General features: G+C 42.4%; 3 protein-coding genes across 9 annotated transcripts in view; 1 reads left to right on the top strand and 2 right to left on the bottom strand.

Annotated features, from left to right (window-relative positions):
• The window catches only part of LOC127979195 (nuclear receptor subfamily 1 group D member 2-like), a 79,116-nt gene that overhangs the window by 32,173 nt on the left and 24,120 nt on the right, over window positions 1-22,823 (top strand). Inside the window, exon 9 of one of the 5 annotated variants that reach the window (XR_008158745.1) lies at window positions 17,959-18,537. The exons of the other annotated variants lie outside the window; for them this stretch is intronic. The gene's annotated coding sequence lies outside the window, so the exon portion shown is untranslated. Of the gene's footprint in view, window positions 1-17,958; window positions 18,538-22,823 lie in introns of those variants that run through there. 5 annotated transcript variants of the gene reach the window in all.
• LOC127979198 (tripartite motif-containing protein 16-like) overlaps window positions 1-22,823 on the bottom strand; it is a 41,635-nt gene that overhangs the window by 15,913 nt on the left and 2,899 nt on the right. The window contains exon 6 of one of the 3 annotated variants that reach the window (XM_052584479.1): window positions 21,191-21,327. The exons of 1 other annotated variant lie outside the window; for it this stretch is intronic. In XM_052584479.1, coding sequence (XP_052440439.1) covers window positions 21,191-21,327 — 137 coding nt within the window. Of the gene's footprint in view, window positions 1-20,165; window positions 21,328-22,823 lie in introns of those variants that run through there. One more of the 3 variants, XM_052584477.1, reaches the window with a different exon arrangement.
• LOC127979000 (uncharacterized) lies at window positions 3,401-8,649 on the bottom strand (the record flags this gene model as incomplete). The annotated part of the gene is made up of 16 exons (XM_052584070.1): window positions 3,401-3,461; window positions 3,647-3,697; window positions 3,792-3,843; window positions 4,341-4,406; window positions 4,505-4,588; window positions 4,674-4,721; window positions 4,801-4,917; window positions 5,002-5,090; window positions 5,181-5,270; window positions 5,386-6,027; window positions 6,162-6,303; window positions 6,455-6,648; window positions 6,719-6,823; window positions 6,936-7,140; window positions 7,211-7,350; window positions 7,431-8,649. Coding segments are annotated over 16 exons (3,279 nt in total), but the record flags the coding sequence as incomplete, so codon positions are not given.

Raw genomic sequence — 22,823 nt, 5'->3', positions numbered from 1 at the left:
AGGCGACCCGTGGTTCAATTGTCCTCGGCTCTGGATTCTAGAAGACGTGCAATGAGAGCGCTGAGGAAGCGTGAGCGAGCAGTCGCGACGGGAGCGGGAATTCATTTTCGGCGTTCACCGCGCTAATTAAGATGGCGAATTCGGCCCGTGAATCTCACTGACGGAGAGCAAGGAGGTTGGGCTCAGGATCCGCCTGAGATGAGTGTGTGAGTGGGCGCTCGAGGCCCAGGATGTGGATGATCGAACTCGAACGCTCTGAAAGAGACTGTGATCAGAATGATGAGAGGTGATCGTCGAGTGTCGTCAGTGACGATGAATCAAACAGCGCGCCGTTCAGACAAGGCAAGTACACCTGTCCTTCTCGATAACGAGACTAGCAGAGTGGTGTGAGGTGGCCCGGTATATATGGAAGTTTGGAAGTCAGGTGATTGTTTGAGGCGTGGCCCTGTTTCCGAACTTTAGTTCCGTTATCGAGTCGGTCTCTCGACATTAGGTATGGGGAAATCCATTTCCTCGAAATTATGAAGTCTGATTCAATAACTCTTTTGCTTGCAAATAGCCAATGGCGCCCTCGCCCTCACCTGATTGGCTGACAGCCATCAATATAGGTGACGGTGGGCGCCAAAACCCTCAGAATCTTTTTTCTTCACTTGAGTTTGGTTTCGCCATGGATTCACGCATACAGAGCGGAAAATTGTGGAAAATTATCCCCTCTCGCGTTCCGGTGATTTTACTCTTAAAATGTCTCTTTGCCGCATGTGTGGTGGGCCCATTGATTTCCCGGACGCACACGAGCAGTGTGTGCTGTGCCTGGGTCGGGCTCATGCAGAGGCGGCATTCGAAGGATCGGGATGTCGTGCCTGTGAGGAGCTTCCCATCAAGATCCTTGGTGCAAGGCTGGCCATTACCCGTAACGGTGGCCCTGTATCTCCTGCCTCTCCCCCGTCCGCCGCCGTCGAGCCGCGAACTGGGAGACTGCAGAGAGCTCCGTCTATGGATTCTGTTGAGGTACTGGCGTCGGCCCAACGCCCACGCAACCCTCACGTGGAAGATCCCCTCTCATACTCTGAGGCCAGTTACCGCCCTCCACTAGAAGCGCGGGAAATGGTCTCGTTTGGATATGACGAGGACGACGCCATGTCTATTAATGCCTCAGACACGGGAGCGTGGTCCGCGGCCCCGTCTGAAGCCGCCCCCACCTCGCTGGATGCCGAGCTTATGGCGATCCTCACGGAGGCGGTGGCAGATATGAAATTGGAGTGGACAGCCCCCAAGGAGCTGCCGTCTAAGAGATGGATGGACGGTTCTTTCCTCTGCGCGGGCCGCCAGGCTGAAGTCCCGCAGAGACCCGCGGCTTTTTTCTCTGATGTCCACTAAGAACTCACCCGGTCATGGCGCTCCCCTTACTCAGCCCGAGCCCATGCACAGGGGACCCAGCTGCTGACGACGGTGGAAGGGGCGGAGAAATTAGGATACGCGCGACCGCCTCCCGTCGAGGATGCTATCGCGGCCCACCTGGCATCTTCTCCCGGCTGGAAAACCGCCTCTTTGCCTTCTAAGCCATGTCGAGCTACTGCTCACATCGCAGAGAAGGCGTACATATCTGCTGGACATGCAGCATCTGCCCTCCACACGATGGCAATCCTGCAGGTCTTCCAAACTCGGCTCCTTGGGTCTCTGGATGAGGGAAGCCCGAACCCAGAGTCGCTCAGGAAGCTGCGCACGGCGGCGGATCTCGCTCTCGCGGCGTCGAAAAAGGTAGCGCAGGGAGTCGGCCGCAATATGAGCAGCCTTGTGGTCCTGCATCGTCATCTGTGGCTGACGCTGTCCGGCAGTTCCTGGATGCACCGGTGAGCCCCTTTTCGGTGTCGCGGTGGAATCTCTGTCGGAGAAATACGCAGAGACCGTCAAGCAGTCTAAGATGATGCCTCATCTTTTGCCGAAACGGTCTCAAGCCCCCCCTGCAGCGAGGTCCAGATCTTCTTCGGCACAGCGCCAGGCGGGAAATACCGAGATATATCCATCTGCAGACCCGCAGCACAGCCGTTTCAGAACCGCTGTTTCAGAACCGGAAGCGAGGAGCGGAGCTTACGTACTTACCAGAGCAGCGCCACCCACGGTTTTGAAGTATAATTGGCTTTTATTCATAAGAAACGTTATACTTTATGTGCGCATGTTACAACGACACATAAAAAAAAAAATTGTTTAATATAATTGTATATACTTATTCATTTAATTGCATTACGTGAGCTATTTCCTCCGAGTTCGAGATAATAAAAATTAATTGAAACTTAAGGCATTTTATATGAAATATACTTTAATCACAACATAAAAAAATATACTTCAAAGCAAAGAACATGTGTATCATGCATTTCACTACAAAAAAATTAAAACATTGCTGTAAAAATCTTCAAACACACAAAATTTTAAAAGAAACAAATCAAAAACTAGATAATTAAAGTTTATGGAATAAACTTGCTAAACAATTTGCCATGACAATTTTGTATAAAATGAAAATGACAATTTACAAAACAAACAATTCACACATTGTCATGACCATATGGCATTAATTTAAATTAAAATGTATCAAATGAACAGTTCAGTTTTAGGCCCATTTTGTCATGACATTCTTGTATAACTAATTCCATGTCATCCCTGAACTGAAAAAGAAACGTAAAGGGCTCCCTCGAAGAGTCTGTGCTTTCACTGAGATCATTGAGGGCCTTTTCCTTTTCCTCCTCAGTCATGGTGAGGAAAAGAGGCTCTTCCACCGGCCCTCTGAGCAGATGGTTATTGGAATCAATCCATTTCACAGCTTCTGCCATGTCTCGGATTACTGGTAGCTCCTTGATTACAGAATATTAAAGAAAAAATTAATTTTTACATTTCTTACAGATGTTTATATATGTATGCATTTATGTATTTACATATGTATTTGTGTGTGATTAGTCAACATTTGAAGTGGATCAAAAGAGTTAATCAGTAAGTTGTCCTAAGACAAGAATGGTTATTGTTTTGATTTTAATACAACTTTGATGAAAGGTTTTGATCCACTTCAACTGTACATATGTGTGTATATATGGGCTTTATATCTGAGACATACCTCACTGCTGCTAAGCTCAGCTGGTTCTCTGTGTGGAAGAGCCTCTTGAAGGGTATCTGCACTGTAATATACATATTTTGGTTCATTTAAAAATGATCAGAAGGGGGTGCAAATGTAATGGTGGGCTGGAGGAAATGTCCAGTATTTACCTTTCAGAGAAAACCCCAAAGTTCTCTAAAAGAATTAGAGTCCACCATCTCCGAATCTTTGGCATGTCACACTGGAAGAAAAAGGAAAAAAAATAACTGAAATATTAAAATATTAACAGCTACAACAACATCAGTTAAACACATTTACCTTTATAATTACTTACAGATGTAAAATCAAAGGGTGCTCCCAAGGCAAGATGTAGAGCATACTGGAATAAAAAAAAAGAAAACAAATTATACACACACACACACACACACACACACACACACACACACACACACACACACACACACACACACTCTGTAAATGCAAAACAATAATAAAAAAACCTGCCTTGTTCCTCATAAATAAACCAATTATGGTGTAATTATTTAGTTCTAAATAAAACAATACCATCAACAGGAAGACTCCACAGTCCACACCACCAATCTGTTGGGGGATATCCTAAAAAAAAATAATAATAAAATATAAAAAAAAACCTTTTACAATGTTTGACACTTCCCACTATCCCAACTTTAGCATACTTCCTATAACCAACCTTGTTTTTTATTAGCATCCATGTTCCAGGTGCAATTTTGGCTGTCATCTTGCTGCAACAAAAATACACATAATAAACATATTTGCTAATATGCAAAATTACATACAGTTTGATGCTCTGAAACCATAGCAGTCAACAGTATTTGGGTCTTTCTTGTAAAAACTGTCACACCATGCAAAGACAGAACATCATGCAAGTAACCATTAAGCAAGCTTATTAAACTCTTGCACAGAACACAGCAAAACTTGAACACAAACATTGAACAGCGAACCTTGAACAGCAAGCCTGAACTTAGAACCTTGAACATTTTCACTATTTTATTTTTGCAACCTGAAAGCTTTCATATATCTCCCATCACCCAACCCATATGGATTGGTTGAATCTAGGAAGAACATGTGTCTATCTTTTGGCTTCATGACCTGCAAAAAAAATGTTAGTTCTTCCAAATCATGAAATTGTATTTCTGAATTGTGATAAGACAAACACAGTAAAAAAATTTTGACAGTTAATTTTTTTGAAAGTTAAATAGCTAGATCACAAATGACATACACACAACATCCAGTGTCCTGGCTTCCAAGCAGGGAAGATAATGCAGTCTTTTAGTGCAATGTTATCCTGTAAACAATACATATATATAAAATAAAAAAAAACATTCAGATGGTTAAAATAAAATTGGTCACTGCTGTAAATGGTATGTAACTTTGTGGCCTCACTGGAAATGACAAGGATGGGTCCAGATTATTTGGAGGCAACCAGGTCACCACAACATATGCATTAGCTGTCCACACATCCAATCCCTACAACATAACGTACTTATGTAAGACTATAAACAAGCTAGACAACTATGTCTCAGGTTATTTGCAACTTTATACAAATACTTACTCGTTCCATAGAGACCAAAGTAATTACTTCAAGACAGCTGTTTGCAATCTGAATTTTTTAAAAAGAAAATTGTAAAGAGTCACAGTCATTTCTTAATATTATTGTATGTTACTTTGTATCAACTTACTGTTGCCTCCAACTGCTCATTGAGACCGAGAGTCCAGAAATCTTTTCTTTTCAGAACCACGTTTCCAACTTCAGCAATTGTCTCATCTTGGTCGCCTGTCCCCAAAGCCCATTCAAGCTTAGAGAGAAGAAAAAAATGATTAAAAAAACATTTTTGGTTTGCCATTGCAACATCAAATAAAACCGAATACCTTTCACATACCATTACTGATTGCCTATGAGTTGGCACACAATCCCAACAATCTCTACTGGCAGAGAGGCATTTATAATTACACACCATTTCAGTTTCTGCTGTAATAATAAAAATTTGAAAATTACATACAACAACTTTATGCATTACAGCTTTATGATATATTAAAACTTATGCAGGTTTACACTTACTACTGGTTGGGACCGTCATTGATGTCGGGGTAACATGCTCCATCTCAATGTCTGTGGGGACTAGCTCGTCTATAGAGATGTCCGAATTTTCTTTAACAATACAAAACAAGCAACAAGTTAGACACAAACATATTTCTTTTGTTGGCTTATGCATTTACACTTAAAAAAAAAAAAAGGTATTTAATATAAAGGTATTTTAACTTACCCAGCACAGCCTGTCCATGCATATTCATCACCAACTTTGATCCAAATGTCTTCATTAATCTAGTCCTCACTTTGTTGTTCTTGTTTTCGTTATAGTGGTGAATTATGGTCCTCATTTGAAAGAGGTGTGTTGATGGCTGAGACATGTTCAAGAAGTAGTTATTTTTTCTCATCTTTGAGAACAGTTGCTCTGCAACCTGGCTATTTATTTTGCCAGCTAGTTGAGGCACTATAGTGATCTTCCTCAGAACATCTCTACTGTCTTTGGTATTGTTCTCGTGAAAACGGTCAGATAATATGTAATGATCAGAAGATCCTGTCAGTGGGTGTCCTTGAGGATCACTTGCACTCTTTTTTTCCTCCAGCCAAGGCAAGGACACTTTCAGATTTCCAGATCTGGCAAGTGTTATGTTTTCTTGAGTGGGTTCTGCCAAGCGTCCCTCATGTGGATGAATAGGAATGCTTTCTGGTGCCCTGAGATTGGCATGTGTTGCTAAACCGCGTGCAAAGTCATAAATGATAATGTTCGGCATGTGCTTCCATGAGAACAGAAGATCAACAAAATCTCGAGGGCTTTCTGCTCGAAGATTGCATTTTAAACTGTAAACTACACCACATGGGCACATGATGACTCCCCAGCCTCCTAATATAGGGAAAAAAAAAAAAGGGAAAAAAAACCCAAACAATTTAAAAGGAAAAAATACATAAAATAAAAGTTTTGAACATCCATGTACTGCCAATATATTAATTGTATTATCAAAAGTTAGATAAGCTCACCAGAGGCACCCCAGATTTTTTCAAAGATTTTATCATATGTTTGCCTCGATTTCATTTCATTGGACAATCTGAGGAGGAGGTCACTCCGAGAGCCAGTGGAGTCCAGACCACATTCTTTGCATAGTTTCCGAATAACAATAACCTACAAAAGTATATTATTTAATATAGTGTGTGTGTGTGTTTATATATATATATATATATATATATATATATATATATATATATATATATATATATATAAATATAAATAATAGTAGTATTCATTCCAGAAAAAAAATACATTACAAACAAACCTTCTGCTTCTGAAGTTCTTCTTTCAGCCTCTCCTCTGTCACCGTAATTTCTGCAGTCTCTGAGGCAGACTTTGAAGAATGAACTTTTTCAAACTCTGTGTTTAGCATATTGTCTGAACGACGTGTCCTCTTGCCAATCCAAGGAGCCCAGAAGTGATACGTAGGTTTAACTGCAAATGGATTTTGTGCACCACCTATAACAGCAGAATTAAAAACATAATGAGCTGTAGTGCTTTAGTGCATAAAAAATCCTTTTCCACATACTTGCAACAAATCCACGACATATCATTTCTTTGGATAGTGCCTCCCAGAATGTTTCTATATTGACGTCCCCTCGGAAGTTTTCAGGAGGTTCCTCTGTGTCACTTGCTGAAAAAAAAAATCTGTATTACACTGTGTGGAAAAAACATTTAAAATGAATGAATGAATGAATGAATTAATTAAACAAACATGGAAGTGAACATGATTATAATAAACATACCAGAAAAATGGAAAACACCCTTTTTGTGTAGATCCATTATCACCACTGGGGGATGGTCACCACAGGTAATACATGAGTATCTGTACTCATGTTCCACAAGGGCCTCAAAATGCAAGTAGGCATGAAGAACCGTGTCTGGTGCCGGAAACTTCAAACCTGTCAAATCTTCCAAATAATTTACTGCTCTGCTCACCGATGTATGCACCTGGAAGTAACATACAAGTTTTGAGTAACATACATAAACACATATACCACAGATTTCAGTTAAAACTTACCTGAAGAAGGCTTCTCAAGGTTAGGCATAAGGGTATTGCAAGGATGTTGTGGTCATCAAAGTTATGTAGGTGGTCTTTCCACTCCTGATAACGGTAGAACATTCCACATAGTGGGCACTGCTTACAGTAAATGGCAACATCTAAAAATGTAAACAAGTAACACATCAGAGGACAATTTTGCTGAATACCACATATACAATTAAATAACACCAAATCATACCTTCAATTATGGACCAGTTTGTGAGTATTTTAGCCTTCTTCGTAATTAGGATGGGTTCACTGAGGGGAACAACACCTGGACAAATCTGACAGACACATTCATCTGGACAAAGGATTTTTGGGTAATCTTTGTCTGGTGATGGTACCCGCACATCATCTGGTAGATCAACAGGAATCTTCTTGTGCTGAAGAATGTAACATACCATATTATTTAACCCTTGATGTTTTGGAGGATAAACAGGATTGTCTTCTCTGAAATCCTTCTCAGACTGTGCATATGGTTCTTTGCGTGGTGATTCTTCTCTGCTGAAGACTGTTCGAAACAAGTCGCGTTGTGTCTGAAAAAGGTGCCATTTTGCAATATATTTGTGCACACATGAGCGCCTCAATATGGCACAGGGACAATGCCATGTGTTTAATTTTGAGTCATATACAACCATTACACGCCCCAACCTGCTGTAATAGGAGACACTGGGTTCAAATACTGAAATGAACTTCTTTGTTTCAGGGGTGCCGATCGAGGTTTGAACAGAGAGTGGTATGTTACTGCTGTTAGCATGCTGCTGCCGAGTAAGGCAAATCTTCTTCTTTTCATTACTAAACCACTTTGCTTTCACCATCTCGGATAAAATCTCTTCTTTCAGGGAGACTGGTTCTGCAGAGGATGCACAGTAATTTACAGAGCGGATGTGTTTGCATTGGTATGATGACAGGCCACTTCTCTGTGCAACTTCCATACTGACCTGACATTCATGTGATTCACAAATGACCTTATGATGTTCTCCCCATGTCTTGACCTGAATATGAAGAGGAACACTGTGACCCTTTGTAACTTTAAGAACTGTAAATATGCCATTTGTCCTATCGATGCACTGGCTCTCAAGATGGGATGTGGCATTAATGTCCTGTATTGGCTCTTCTGTGTGTTTGCGGTCAATGTGCTTTTTTAGGTTTCTTTTATTAATGAGGATATTGCAAACTGGGCATCTTTTTCTGATCACAGGCCTTACACAAACCCTTCCTGAGAAGACTGCTGGTGTAGTTGGCACTGCAGTGGTTGGAGATGGTGTGGTCAGAACTGCAGTGGTAGGAGATGGTTTCCCTCTCACAGCTGGTGTGGTCAGCACTGCAGTGGTTGGAGATGGTGTGGTCAGAACTGCAGTGGTAGGAGATGGTTTCCCTCTCACAGCTGGTGTGGTCAGCACTGCAGTGGTTGGAGATGGTGTGGTCAGAACTGCAGTGGTAGGAGATGGTTTCCCTCTCACAGCTGGTGTGGTCAGCACTGCAGTGGTTGAAGATGGTGTCCCTCTCACAGCTGGTGTGGTCAATGCTGCAGTGGTTGGAGATGGTGTGGTCAGAACTGCAGTGGTTGAAGATGGTGTCCCTCTCACAGCTGGTGTGGTCAATGCTGCAGTGGTTGGAGATGGTGTGGTCAGAACTGCAGTGGTTGAAGATGGTGTCCCTCTCACAGCTGGTGTGGTCAATGCTGCAGTGGTTGGAGGTGGTGTGGTCAGAACTGCAGTGGTTGAAGATGGTGTCCCTCTCACAGCTGGTGTGGTCAATGCTGCAGTGGTTGGAGATGGAACTGTGGCTGAAGTTGGAGGTGGGTTTTTTTTGCAAACCTGTACATGTTTTTCAAAATCACCTCTCTTTAAAATTGTTGTTTCACAGTATGGACAGTGGTGATGTAGAGCTGGTCTACATCCTAGTCCACATCTGTGTATAGTATAGCCTAAAATAAATTAATAAGTAAATTGGTAACCTATTACACAATAATATATTGTAAGTACATATTAAACAAATCAAGATACCTCCACAGACTACTGCCTTGTTAAAGTGGCTTTGAAGATGGGTTTTTAATTTGACCAGTTTGGCTGGCTTAAACACGCTGGCCGCGCAAAAAGGGCAGTGATAATTGCTGCAACACTTGTTGCACTGCTGCAGCTCAGGTAATGCGTCACCATTCTGAATAGTTATATGTCTCTATAAGAGATGAAAGCACGACAAATGGGATTAAAATAGCTAAACTATACGGTAACATTATTTCACAAACAATGCATACAACAGGTGAAACGAGAACAAACTATTCATATGCAAGGCCCATTTACAACACGAGATTAATCGAAACATCCGCAGAAAACTTCTACACCTTAAAAACGACAACAAATTGAAGATTCAATAAGACAATGAAGCCAATCACAAATTAAATATAAACACCTAATAAAAACTTGTGAAAACTAATGAAAATTATTCACCATATGACAGCAAAAGTACTCACCGTGCTCTCCGCCATTTCTAGGTGTTAATAGCTCCGCCCCTCACTTCCGGTTCTGAAACAGCGGTTCTGAAACGGCGGTTCTAAAACGGCTGTGCTGCGGGTCTGCAGATGGATACTATTGGAAATACCAGGCGCGCGTTCCCGAGCGCGGCAGAGCGTCGTAAGCCAGAGCCACCATTCCGCCAGAGGCAGCCCAGGAAGCCCCGTTTTGGTCCTAAACCGGCCTCTAGCAGCCAAGGGCGCCCGGCTGGCAAGAAGGAGCAGCGTTCCTGATGCTCGTGCCAGGGGGAAGAGAGCGCGGGACGTGTTCGTCGGACCTGCGGCGAAAAGGGTATGTTCCCGCCCAGAGTTCGTCAAAGATGTAAATGTTGTGAGAATGAAACCGCTGTGTTCTGTTTCAATAAACATGCATTACATGCCTCAGCAAAAGAGCTTTCTTCCTCCCTCTACTATTACCCGCTACATAAGCGAAGCCTCTCCTCCGAGAGACACTTCGCAAAGCAGAAGCTCGGGGAAACCCGAGGAGGTGATGTTTGTTCCCGTGCAAGAAGCCGCGAACGAGTCACCTGCCATTCATATAGCGGTCAATGCTTCCCCAGTGGCTGGCGCGCACGCCCTGCCGCAGCATGCATTAATACCCTCTGTATTGAGTCATCTCAGCATGTGGGCGACGCTCCCTGCGGCATCTTATTGGGTGATCAACACGAAAAAAAAAATGCGGCTATACGCTCCAGTTCGCTCGCAGACCACCCCGCTTCGGCGGTGTGATTATGACAGAAGTGTCAGAACAGAGCGCCCCGCTGCTACAAGCAGAAATATCCTCTCTCCCGGCCAAACAAGCAGTAGAGATAGTGCCCGTGGAACGGAGAAATTCTGGTTTCTACAGCCGTTATTTTCTAGTTCCGAAAAAGGAACCCAAATGGCCCAACCAGCCGTGGTTCCCGGAACTGGTGAACATGTCGCGGCTTCCCCCGTGGCGGATCCCGCCGAGAAGGGACCTCTTATCCCAGGCGAGGGGCACCATATGGCACCCCAACCCAGAGCTTTGGGATCTGCATGTGTGGCAGATCAGCGTGGAGTATATCAGCAAGTGCTGCAGACAATAGCAGAGGCTAGAGCCCCTTCAACGAGGCGTTTATACACTCTGAAGTGGAAATTATTTGCTAACTGGTGTGTTGACAAAAATGCATGTCTATTCAGGACATTTGTTTCACAGCGGGCTGGTCGTCTCGCAACACGTTTGCGAGATTCTATAATCTGGACATTCCCTCGTTCGCATCACATGTGCTGTCAGTGCAGGAGGAGGGAGTTGAGCAGTCATTGGACTAAGCTATGGGCACGCCCTGCCTAGCGCGTGCACTAGCCGTGGTTTCTACCAGGTCAGCGTCAGTTATTGTTGTAATAGCTGCGGTGTTATGGAGGGACAGGGTACTTCTGTGGATTCGAGCAGTGCACGTACCGGGCAGTTTGAATTGCGGCGCGGACATGCTGTCCAGGGACGGCATTGTACACGGAGAATGGAGGCTCCATCCGCAAACGATAAATATGATCTGGAATCTGTTTGGCAAAGAGGAGATCGACCTCTTTGCGTCACAAGAGAATGCCCACTGCCCTCTGTACTTCTCGCTGACAGCATCCCCCCTGGGGGGAGACGCGCTGTCGAGCCGCTGGCCAAAGGGACGGAAGTATGGTTTTCCCCCAGACAAGTTAATGCCGCTGGTGCTGCAGAAGATCAGGGAGGAGAGATGTGCGTTGATCCTGGTAGCACCCAAATGGCCCAACCAGCCGTGGTTCCCGGAACTGGTGAACATGTCGCGGCTTCCCCCGTGGCGGATCCCGCCGAGAAGGGACCTCTTATCCCAGGCGAGGGGCACCATATGGCACCCCAACCCAGAGCTTTGGGATCTGCATGTGTGGCAGATCAGCGTGGAGTATATCAGCAAGTGCTGCAGACAATAGCAGAGGCTAGAGCCCCTTCAACGAGGCGTTTATACACTCTGAAGTGGAAATTATTTGCTAACTGGTGTGTTGACAAAAATGCATGTCTATTCAGGACATTTGTTTCACAGCGGGCTGGTCGTCTCGCAACACGTTTGCGAGATTCTATAATCTGGACATTCCCTCGTTCGCATCACATGTGCTGTCAGTGCAGGAGGAGGGAGTTGAGCAGTCATTGGACTAAGCTATGGGCACGCCCTGCCTAGCGCGTGCACTAGCCGTGGTTTCTACCAGGTCAGCGTCAGTTATTGTTGTAATAGCTGCGGTTGAGGTATTCATTCACTATCTAATGTGGTCCCTTTATTATGCCCGCATTATAAGCCGGCAGTGTATTCCCAAGCACCAACATATTGCTGCATTTTCCCCATATCACACCAGTGTTGCTTATCTGGGTGCACTGGATTACGATGGTGTAAGAGCTGATTTGGCTCTGTGCCAAGAGGTGTTTCAACCAGGTCCGGTATCCGACCAAGAGCTAACGCGCTATAAAAACTAGTGCTTATGCTCTTCTGTGGCTCGATGCGAGCTGGGCCGGAGAGTATTTCCCACACGGCGGGGGTTTTATTGTTCCCATACGTAATGTCAAGAGACCGACTCGATAAGGGAACGTCCCCGGTTACTCACGTAACCTTAGTTCCCTGAGAGGAGGGAACGAGACATTACGTAACCTGCCGTGTGGAAAAACCTTCCAGCCTCATTACTCTCGTTCAGTGGAAGATTCTGAGGGTTTTGGCGCCCACCGTCACCTATATTGATGGCGGTCAGCCAATCAGGTGAGGGCGAGGGCGCCATTGGTTATTTGCAAGCAAAAGAGTTATTCAATCAGACTTCATAATTTCGAGTAAATGGATTTCCCCATACGTAATGTCTCGTTCCCTCCTCTCAGGGAACTAAGGTTACGTGAGTAACCGGGGACGTTAACCTCGCTTAACCCCATGTTGTTGGTTTAGATGATTTAACAAGTTTATACAATTCTTCCTCTCCTATAGTAGAGAATGAGTAGAACTGTTCCTCAGGAGGTCTTATAGTGTCTGATGCGATACTGTAGCTGACGGCTGAATGGTTACAATTTTATCTCTAATAGTATCAATTTTAGAAGTAAAGTAGTTCATAATGTCATTACTGCTGTAATGTTGGGAAATGTCAACACTTGTTGAGGCTTTGTTTTTCGTTAATTTAGCCACTGTATTGAATAAATATCTGGGGTTATGTTTGTTTTCTTCTAAAAGAGAAGAAAAGTAATCGGATCTAGCAGTTTTTAATGGTTTTCTGTAGGATAGGTTACTTTCCCGTCAATCAATACGAAATGCCTCTAGTTTTGTTTTCCTCCAGCTGTGCTCCATTTTTCGGGCTGCTCTCTTTAGGGTGTGAGTATGCTCACTATACCATGGTGTCAGACTGGTTTCCTTAACCTGCCTTAAGCGTAAAAAAGCAACTGTATTTAAAATGCTAGAAAAGAGAGAGTCCATAGTTTCTGTTACATCAAGTTGTTCTGAGGTTTTGGATATACTAAGGAAACTTGTGGTTCTACCATACTTGTAACAAGAAGTAGAATTTACAATTTTGGCAATATGAAGTTTGCACAAAACTAAATAATGATCTGAGATATCATCACTTGGTTGCATAATTTCAACACTATCAACATCAATTCCATGTGACAGTATCAAATCTAGAGTATGATTTCGACAATGAGTAGGTGTTGTCACCCCAATAGAGTGCAGAATGTCTATAAATGCTGATCCCAGTGCATCTTTTTCATTATCAACATGGATATTAAAATCACCAACTATTAAAACTTTATCTGCAGCCAGAACTAACTCGGATGTAAAATCAACAAACTCTTTAATAAAGTCTGTATGGTGCCAGTACAAACCTCACAGGGGATTTATCATTAACATTTGTTTCTCTGGATAATTGAGATTCAAAAGAGGAAAAACTTTCAGAGTTTATCACTCTACATATGAAACTGTAACGCTGCACAACAGCAAGCCCACCACCAAAACATGACATTCGGGGCATCCCAGTAACAGAGCAGCCAACAGGACATGTTTGGAGCTCGTTTAGGTGAATAAACTCATTTTCCCTTTGCCACATTTCCGTAAGGAGCATAAAATCTATATTCTTGCTAACAAAAAGCTTGTTAAGAATAAAAGTTTTGTTAGAAATGGAACAAGCATTGAGCAAGGGATAGTGAAGCAATGTAATGTTCGGCAGACCGGGATCAACAACAGCTGATTGTGATGGAGCAGAATGTGATGGAACTGACCATAAACAGCTGACGCAGTCATGAAATCTCCAGTTACGGCAACTGGTCAGACAGCACAGCAGACATCGGTAATGGCAGGTCCATGATGATCACATCAACAGATTGCTGATACAAAAGAGGTTCACGTCCAACCAGTAGAAGCATCCCGGGATGTTGAAGCTGAGGAGCATTTTCACCCACATTTAGGAGGAAAACCGGCCGCAGACACCTGAATATTTCTCTGCGATATGGCCAGAGCACCCCCGTCCAGGATTGTCGCCTTCTCTTGACTTGAGTGCCAGCTCTGCAGCCCCTTCTCTTTGGTCTCTTCTTAGGATTCCCAGGATCCCTGGTTGTAAAGAGGAGTTGGTAGTCAGGTGACGAGGGAAGACGCATGAATGGGGGTGGAAAAGTTAGCCGAAACTTTCCCAGCTTTCAAAGAGTCTTTCCATAGACACCCTGATGTCCAAAAACGAGTGTCGATCATATGTTCAAGCAGCAGAGACACATTGAGTAAGTACAAATGTAAAAAAGTTGACACAAATGCAATGAAGCAGTGGCCAAGCCAACCACGGGAGCCATCTTGCTTGCGTGAATGAGTGACTACAAGGTGTTCCAAGATGTTTTCAGCAGCAGGCAGCCACCTGTTAACCAGTTCATCGGTCAAGAGACTGTGCTATTGACCTGCTGCCTGGAGCTACACTCCCCAAGGGTTGTCCATCCTGGAGTGCAAGGCGATAGAGGATCACTTCCAGGAGGCTCTCCAGCAGTGTTTCGTTCAACCATCCACATCACCAGCTGCTTACAGCTTCTTTTTTGTGGGAATGAAGGGCGTAGGTTTGAGGCCCTGCATCAACTACCGTGCTCTGAACTCCCAGACTTTCTAGTTGTCTTATTAACTTCCCATGATCCCTGTTCCTCTTGAGGAACTACGTGGAGTTCTGATGCATCTCCAGAACAAAGCGGCTCGGGCCCTTCTTCCTGCTCCCCCTCCACTTTCCCCCGGAGCAACCGATCCAAATCCAGTCCTGACCACGAGCTGCTGAGCGGCATGGATACAAACCAGAGCTCAGACTCTTCCAGTGCCACTGACAGCGAGGAGGAGGAGGTCATTGGCACAGTGACTAGAGCGCACCAGGAGACCTTCATGTACAATCAGGAGCAGGCCAGCGTGCCTTCAGAGGGCCCCAACAACTACAGCCATTGCTCAGAGAAGACTCAGGAGGTTTGGAACCAACAGAACAATGCCTCCTCAGAGAGCGAACTAAAGCCCCCATCAGGCAGTGCTCCACAGGGGCCTGAAGACCGTCTCTGCAGAACCTCTCTCTGGGAGCTCATAATGACAATGACACACATGTCAACGGCAGCTGTAGTGTCCCAACATTTGCAAGGGTGAACAGGATGCACCTGGTGAGTTACACAGAGAACCTATACCGTAATTTCATTTGTAGTTCATACAAGTACTCATGATTCTCATTCAAAGGTTTGCCCCATGAACACATCGCCCTATGTGGATCCTCAGAAGTCGGGTCACAGTATTTGGAAGGAGTTCTCCATGAGCTTCACCCCAGCTGTCAGAGAGGTGGTGGAATGTGCAAAGCGCATCCCAGGATTCAAAGAGCTGTCCCAGCACGACCAGGTCACCCTGCTGAAGGCCGGCACCTTTGAGGTATGAACAAAATACAACACAGTCTCCACACAAGGGTCAGAAAATTAAAATCATTTGTGAAAATGTATAAAAAGTGTAAATTCAGATTTAGATCCACTCACACACTTTATCAGATTGTTTTTTACATATTGTTTTGTGCAGCATTGAGCCTCATAACCAATCACACAGATTTCTGTTGAACTTAGGAATGCATTGGCCGATCAGAGTCACTGAGCTGTGTTAAGTGCATGCTCGCGACTTCCCTCATCATAAACAACACAGTGCAGATACATTAATAATGAGATACATATAATTACAATATAAAGAGCAATAATCTAATGTCATATTAATAATGGTCAATAATCAATAATGAAATATTGCAGCCGGATTCGGAGCTTCTGTATTTTTACATGTATAATTTCGATTTTTTTTTTTTTTAATTGTTGCCTACTGTTATTGACAACAGTTTAAAATGTTGATAAAAGTAATTAACATTATAGACAAATATTGCCCCTTAATGGAGAAGTTAATTTCTGACCCTACACTGAATTAAACAGTCTTAAATCATTCCTAAGAGTCCTGTGAATCGACCGGATAGAATTCAGTTTGATGGGTTTCTTGTTTGGTCTGTAGGTGCTGGTGGTGCGCTTTACATCCCTGTTCGATGTGAAGGAGCGCACGGTTACATTTCTGAGTGGCAGGAAGTACAGCGTGGAGGCGCTGCGCTCGATGGGTGCTGGAGATCTCCTCAACTCAATGTTTGACTTCACAGAGAAGCTGCAAGCGCTGAACCTCAGTGAGGAGGAGATGAGCCTCTTCACAGCCGTAGTGCTGGTGTCTGCAGGTATTAATGCCATACCATTATAAGACCATAGTTTTGTATCTGAGATGGGGTTGGGCAATTAGAAATTTGACCAAACATTAGAATTACATCATAATACTCTGGTCCTCTTCGTTTGGGAGTCACATTTGGCTCCTTAGTTGTCAAAAGTGACCGGAGCCTTGAAATGTAAATTCTTTTTTTAAGGAAAATTGATTTAATAATTTTTTTTTTCAATAATATTTTTATTATTATTATTTAGAATTAATTCTAATTAGTCAAATAATTCTTATTTTTTAATAAACGGATTCCCAATGTTTTTGATACATAATGTCTTAATTTTATTAGGTTTTGCTTTTAGATATATATTTAAACATAAAAGACTACTTATTCCTAATCTTTAGCTGAAGCCTTGACTTACTGTGTTACATGAATTGTTTCCCATAGATCGCTCCGGTCTGGAGAACGTCAACTCGGTTGAGGCCCTTCAGGAAACTCTGAATCGAGCTCTTCGCAGCTTGATCACCAAGAACCACCCGAACGAGATCGCCATCTTCACTAAACTGCTCCTCAAACTGCCGGACCTGCGCTCGCTCAACAACATGCACTCTGAGCAGCTCTTGGCCTTTAAGGTCCACCCCTGACCACCCATCAACCCTCATAACTGTGGACCACACCCCCCATCCATCTCCAGAGCCTCCTTCCTGCGGCCCATTTAGCCAGTGGGGAACTGTTATTACTCAGTGCCCCTTTTCTGACACTTCGCCCCATGACTTTCAAAGCACTGCTGGTTAAATATGGAGGTGGAGCGGGGGTACAAGAAGTCATTATACTGTAAAATGCCTTTATTGTACTGTAAAACGCCTCTGCTCGTGCTAAAGCACATGACTCGCTGACACAAACTGGAGGGGTTTCGTTGTAGATGCTTACGAGAGTTTGTACGATTACGCGGTTCGTGTGTGCACAGAGGCACCTTGAATTAGTTTTTAGATTTATAAATCTGCCTGTGCAATAAGTGACGCGTTCACTGGTTTTGTGATTGTTCCTTGTTGGTCTTTTAATACTTTCAGAGAAGAGGACGTAAGGTATCTGTGGCATGTATGAATGCTGTGTGTTGCTAAAGGGAGATTATGAAGGGATGTTCCCACAAACAAACGAGAAAATAATTACATAGAGCACAGTTTGGCATCCTTTCTAATTCGGAGAGAAGAAAAAACAAAATGCACCAACTAAGAAACAGAAGAATGTGGAAGAAGAAAAGCTGCTAATCTGAGCTTTTTTTGACAGGAAGACACAGGAATGTTTAATGGATAGATCTATTTTTATACTCTGTTTTCTGTCTTAAAATCTGTAGTTAAATGCTGAGGAAGCCACACTTAGGCCTGAAACATTATGTAAGTATGTGAACGCAAATGCTTCTTGATAGAGTGGATGGCTGCGTTCCAAAATGCATCAAAATCTAATGCAGTGCGTGTCACGCTGATGTTGTGTGCAGTAGACACTGACATTGACACTGTCTTTTTACAGTTTTCTCTTCCAGGTAAATGATGGAGCAACAGTTTGAAGAGAATCTTGCTGAGCAATTTAAAGTTAGTTCAGCTGTTGACACATTTATAGCTAGCTACCTGACTAGTGATGCATTTGGTTTATTGGCACAGACATATGAAGTCGACTGTTGCCCGCTTGAGTGTTTGTTACCGCCAAGATTCAGTCAGACCGCAGGCTTGGCCAAGCATTTGTATTCTTGCATAGAGTATGTGTCTGATTGCGTATGGTGCATCTGTGTAGATGTCCTGATTCGTAGGGCTTTTAGTAATGACAAAGTGTGTGATGAAGCTTAATGACAGAAGACGAGTAAGACAGAAGGCGTTTTATCACTTTAAGGATTGTGAATGTTGATAGGACTCAAAGCCATCCACAGTGATGTCATAATGTCTACATTTATATTTCTTCATTTCTCTTTTCTGAAAGATGTTTTTTTTGTTTTTGGGTAAGTCTCTTCAGTGAATGTTCTTGTAGAGTTATTGTTTCTGTGTGATCAGCTGCAGTAAGCAAATAGTGTGGATACTCAAGCACCGCTGGACCAGACAGGGAGAGGAAACAGGAAATGGCCCAAAACTCCACCGAGTAACACCGTCAACACCTCTCGTCACCCCGCCAGCTCTGGGCATCTGAAATCCTCTCCGGTCGGTTCTGATATCAAAGCTGCTGTAGATGAATAGTCACCAAAAGAAGTATGTTTGTTTGGTGTTGGTGTTCCTCACTCAGTGTCATTGATGTGTTGCCATAATCCAGTCTGTCAGTTTTCTTCTGTGAAAGTTAGATTTCTATATATCTATATATAAATATATAATATAATTAAATACATATTAAACAAGAAAATAAACAGATAAATGCTAAACTCATTCTTTCCATGCGTTGTCATTTTTGCACCTGTTTGTCAGACGTACAAATGTACAGACAATCCACTGATTACTCAGCATTATTAATTTCACTTGTAGCACCCCCTGTAGGTATTTTATTTATTTTTTGGTGGGGTTGGGTGGGGGGAGGGTGTTCTGTGATCTACTTCAAGTTCCAGTAAGTGTCAATGTTATTTTTTGCATTATCACTGTCTTATACAGTATGTTAAGTCGTAAAGAATTAACAACAGCAGAATGTTTAATTTTCTACTAGTTTTGCAACTCTTAACATATCCAATTCTTTTGATTGCTGTCTTGCTGGAACTATGTACAAAATCTGAAGATTGGACAATCAGTCTGGGACAGAGGTTTCCAATCCTGCTCTCAGAAACCCCTTTCCTTCAGAGTTTAGCTCCAACACATGTCTGGAGATTTCCAGTGATCCTGAAGACCTTGATTAGCTGCTTCAGGTGTGTTTAGAGCTAGACCCAAACTCTGCTGGAAGCTGGGCCTCCGGGAAAAGTAGAGTTTTCAGAAAATTAAAAAAAGTTGAAATTAAAGATATAATTTGTATATTTGGGATTTACAGTAGGATTTTATTTCTTGTTCCAAAGGATGCGCTGATTATACCCAAATCTATTTGCAGAACGAACGAAACAATCCTTCGTCAATAAAATCTCTATTAATGTAAAATAAAATAAACATATCCTTAGATGAAGATAAAACAAAGGTGATTGTTTTTTGGCCCAAAGACAATTTGCAGGCCACCAATAGAGATCCAAATTGTGATGGCACAGTGCCTCAGATCTTCAATCCCAGAAACGGTGCACCTTGTGGTTTGTTCAGACGCTGCTGTAGTGAATATGGATCAAAAGTGGTGCACGGACGGCCAAACTACAAACTGTTGTCTACAGTTCACTGACATCGACCGCAGGGACACAGAGCAACAAATCACCAGCAGCTACAACAGTGATGACCAGGACAATGTGTCCCAATCAAAACATGGGTTTGTGCTACATCACCACCACCCCACAATGTATGGGAACCGGAGCACCTGCATTTAGATTTTTTTAATTATTTATCTTAGATTAGATACTTTTAGAGAGTCCTTCATTTAGAAATTCATGATAATATTAGGTATTTGTTGATAAAGATATTTTCAGCTATCATATATATATATATATATATATATACATATATATGTTGTGTGAAAAATGTTTTCTTGGGCAGGCTGCTGTTTTTAACCAGTCTGGAGACTTGTTACTTGCTGTAGAATAAAATCAAACAGTGAGATGGTTTTACTTCAGCAGACATCTGCCACTAAAATATATTCAGACCCCTTCATTTAATGTTGCAGTCTAATGCTAAAATCCTTTATTTTTCATGCACATCAATCTACACTCCATACATCATAATGACAGAAAATCAGATGTGATGATTGCAAATGTGTTGAAAGAAAGAAGAAACAGAAAAACAGTGTCACATTGACTGAATTCAGTTCAGAAGCACCTCATTTCTCTGAATCATCATCGAGATTAAAAATACAATTATTAAAATGCAGATTTCTGTATTTCAATGTTGAGTTCATCTTATTAAAGCTCTTCTTGTGTGTAATAAGAGCACAGCTGTATCAGATTATGAAAATACAAAGCCATTCCAGAGACAAAGAATTTGACTAATTTTACAATCAATATTAGATTAATCTGATGAAAAAGTATTCGCTCAGTTATAGTATTGTGTGATTTATGTTACTGTCAATGACAGAAGTTCAGCTCTAGTTTTGTTTTAAAGGGGTCAAGACAGATTTATTTTTTATTGTTGTTTTTTTATATATGTACCTTGAGGTTTACTTATAATGTTTTATAAGTTTATATAAAGTTATACGTTTTTGCACACAAAAAAGAGATAATTATTATTTTCAAGTCCCTCTGTCTAAAACACATATAACTGTACAATGTGTAGATCTCTGTATAATCTAGATAGTTATAATAGTTTTACTGATGATTGATGACCCCAAACATTAAACCCAGGATATAGCGGCTGAGTGAATGTGGTCTGGACTGTGTGGATGAGGTTCATTGAGTCAGAGACGCTGTAGAAGGACAGAGTTCCTGCTCTGTGATCCACATACACTCCTATTCTCCTGCAGCTGGAGGAAACAGGGAGTTTAGTCTCTTTGTTATCATGACAGAATGAGACGCTAGAGGGAGAGCAGCGCAGTATCCAGGACTGATCATTACCTCCAAACACACACTCATTACCAGATCCCTTCCTGCTGATGCTCTTATATGACACTGATATATCCACAACACTCCCACTCCACTCCAGCTCCCAGTAACAGCGTCCACTCACACTCTCTCTACACAACACCTGAAAACAACCATCAAATCTGTCTGGATGATTAGGATACGGCTGAGCTGTGTCAGTGTAAGTCACCAATCTGTTCCCTTCAGACAGACAGAGATGTTTCTGTGCAGTGTTTGGATCCAGAGTGAACTGATGACGATCTGATGAAGAAACAAAACACTGCAATCAAGAACTGTAAAAGATAAGCTTCTATCTTATTCATATCTTATCTAAAATAATGTATTTATTTTTAAAGAGTGTTTTGATCTATCAGAGTTGTGTGAGGATTTCCAGTCAGGATTTAGACCGTATCATAGTACTGAAACTGCTCTCCTTAGAGTTACAAATGATCTGCTCTTATCATCTGATCGTGGGTGTATCTCTCTATTAGTTTTATTGGATCTTAGTGCTGCGTTTGACACAATTGACCACAACATTCTTTTGCATAGACTTGAACACTTTGTTGGCATCAGTGGAAGTGCATTAGCATGGTTTAAATCGTACTTATATGACCGCCATCAGTTCGTAGCAGTGAATGAAGATGTATCATATCGATCACAAGTGCAGTATGGAGTACCTCAAGGCTCAGTTCTAGGGCCACTACTCTTCACGCTTTATATGTTACCCTTGGGAGATATCATCAGGAAACATGGTGTTAGCTTTCACTGTTATGCTGATGATACGCAGCTCTATATTTCCTCGCAGCCCGGTGAAACACACCAATTTGAAAAACTAATGGAATGCATAGTCGATATAAAAAATTGGATGACGAGTAATTTCTTACTGCTAAATTCAGAAAAAACAGAGGTGTTAATCATAGGGCCTAAAAACTCTACTTGTAATAACCTAGAACACTGTCTAAGACTTGATGGTTGCTCTGTCAATTCTTCGTCATCAGTTAGGAACCTAGGTGTGCTACTTGATCGCAATCTTTCCTTAGAAAGCCACGTTTCTAGCATTTGTAAAACTGCATTTTTCCATCTCAAAAATATATCTAAATTACGGCCTATGCTCTCAATGTCAAATGCAGAAATGTTAATCCATGCATTTATGACTTCAAGGTTAGACTACTGTAATGCTTTATTGGGTGGTTGTTCTGCACGCTTGGTAAACAAACTACAGCTAGTCCAAAATGCAGCAGCAAGAGTTCTTACTAGAACCAGGAAGTATGACCATATTAGCCCGGTCCTGTCCACACTGCACTGGCTCCCTATCAAACATCGTATAGATTTTAAAATATTGCTTATTACTTATAAAGCCCTGAATGGTTTAGCACCTCAGTATTTGAATGAGCTCCTTTTACATTATACTCCTCTACGTCCGCTACGTTCTCAAAACTCAGGCAGTTTGATAATACCTAGAATATCAAAATCAACTGCGGGCGGCAGATCCTTTTCCTATTTGGCGCCTAAACTCTGGAATAACCTACCTAACATTGTTCGGGAGGCAGACACACTCTTGCAGTTTAAATCTAGATTAAAGACCCATCTCTTTAACCTGGCATACACATAACATACTAATATGCTTTTAATATCCAAATCCGTTAAAGGATTTTTAGGCTGCATTAATTAGGTAAACTGGAACCGGAACACTTCACATAACACCGTACTTTCTACATCATTAGAAGAATGGCATCTACGCTAATATTTGTCTGTTT

This window comes from Carassius gibelio, chromosome B19 (genome assembly GCF_023724105.1).
Source record: "Carassius gibelio isolate Cgi1373 ecotype wild population from Czech Republic chromosome B19, carGib1.2-hapl.c, whole genome shotgun sequence".
In the NCBI taxonomy this organism is placed as follows: domain Eukaryota; kingdom Metazoa; phylum Chordata; class Actinopteri; order Cypriniformes; family Cyprinidae; genus Carassius; species Carassius gibelio.
The sequence above is the reverse complement of the archived record's forward strand: the minus strand, read 5'-3'. Positions and strand labels throughout refer to the sequence as shown.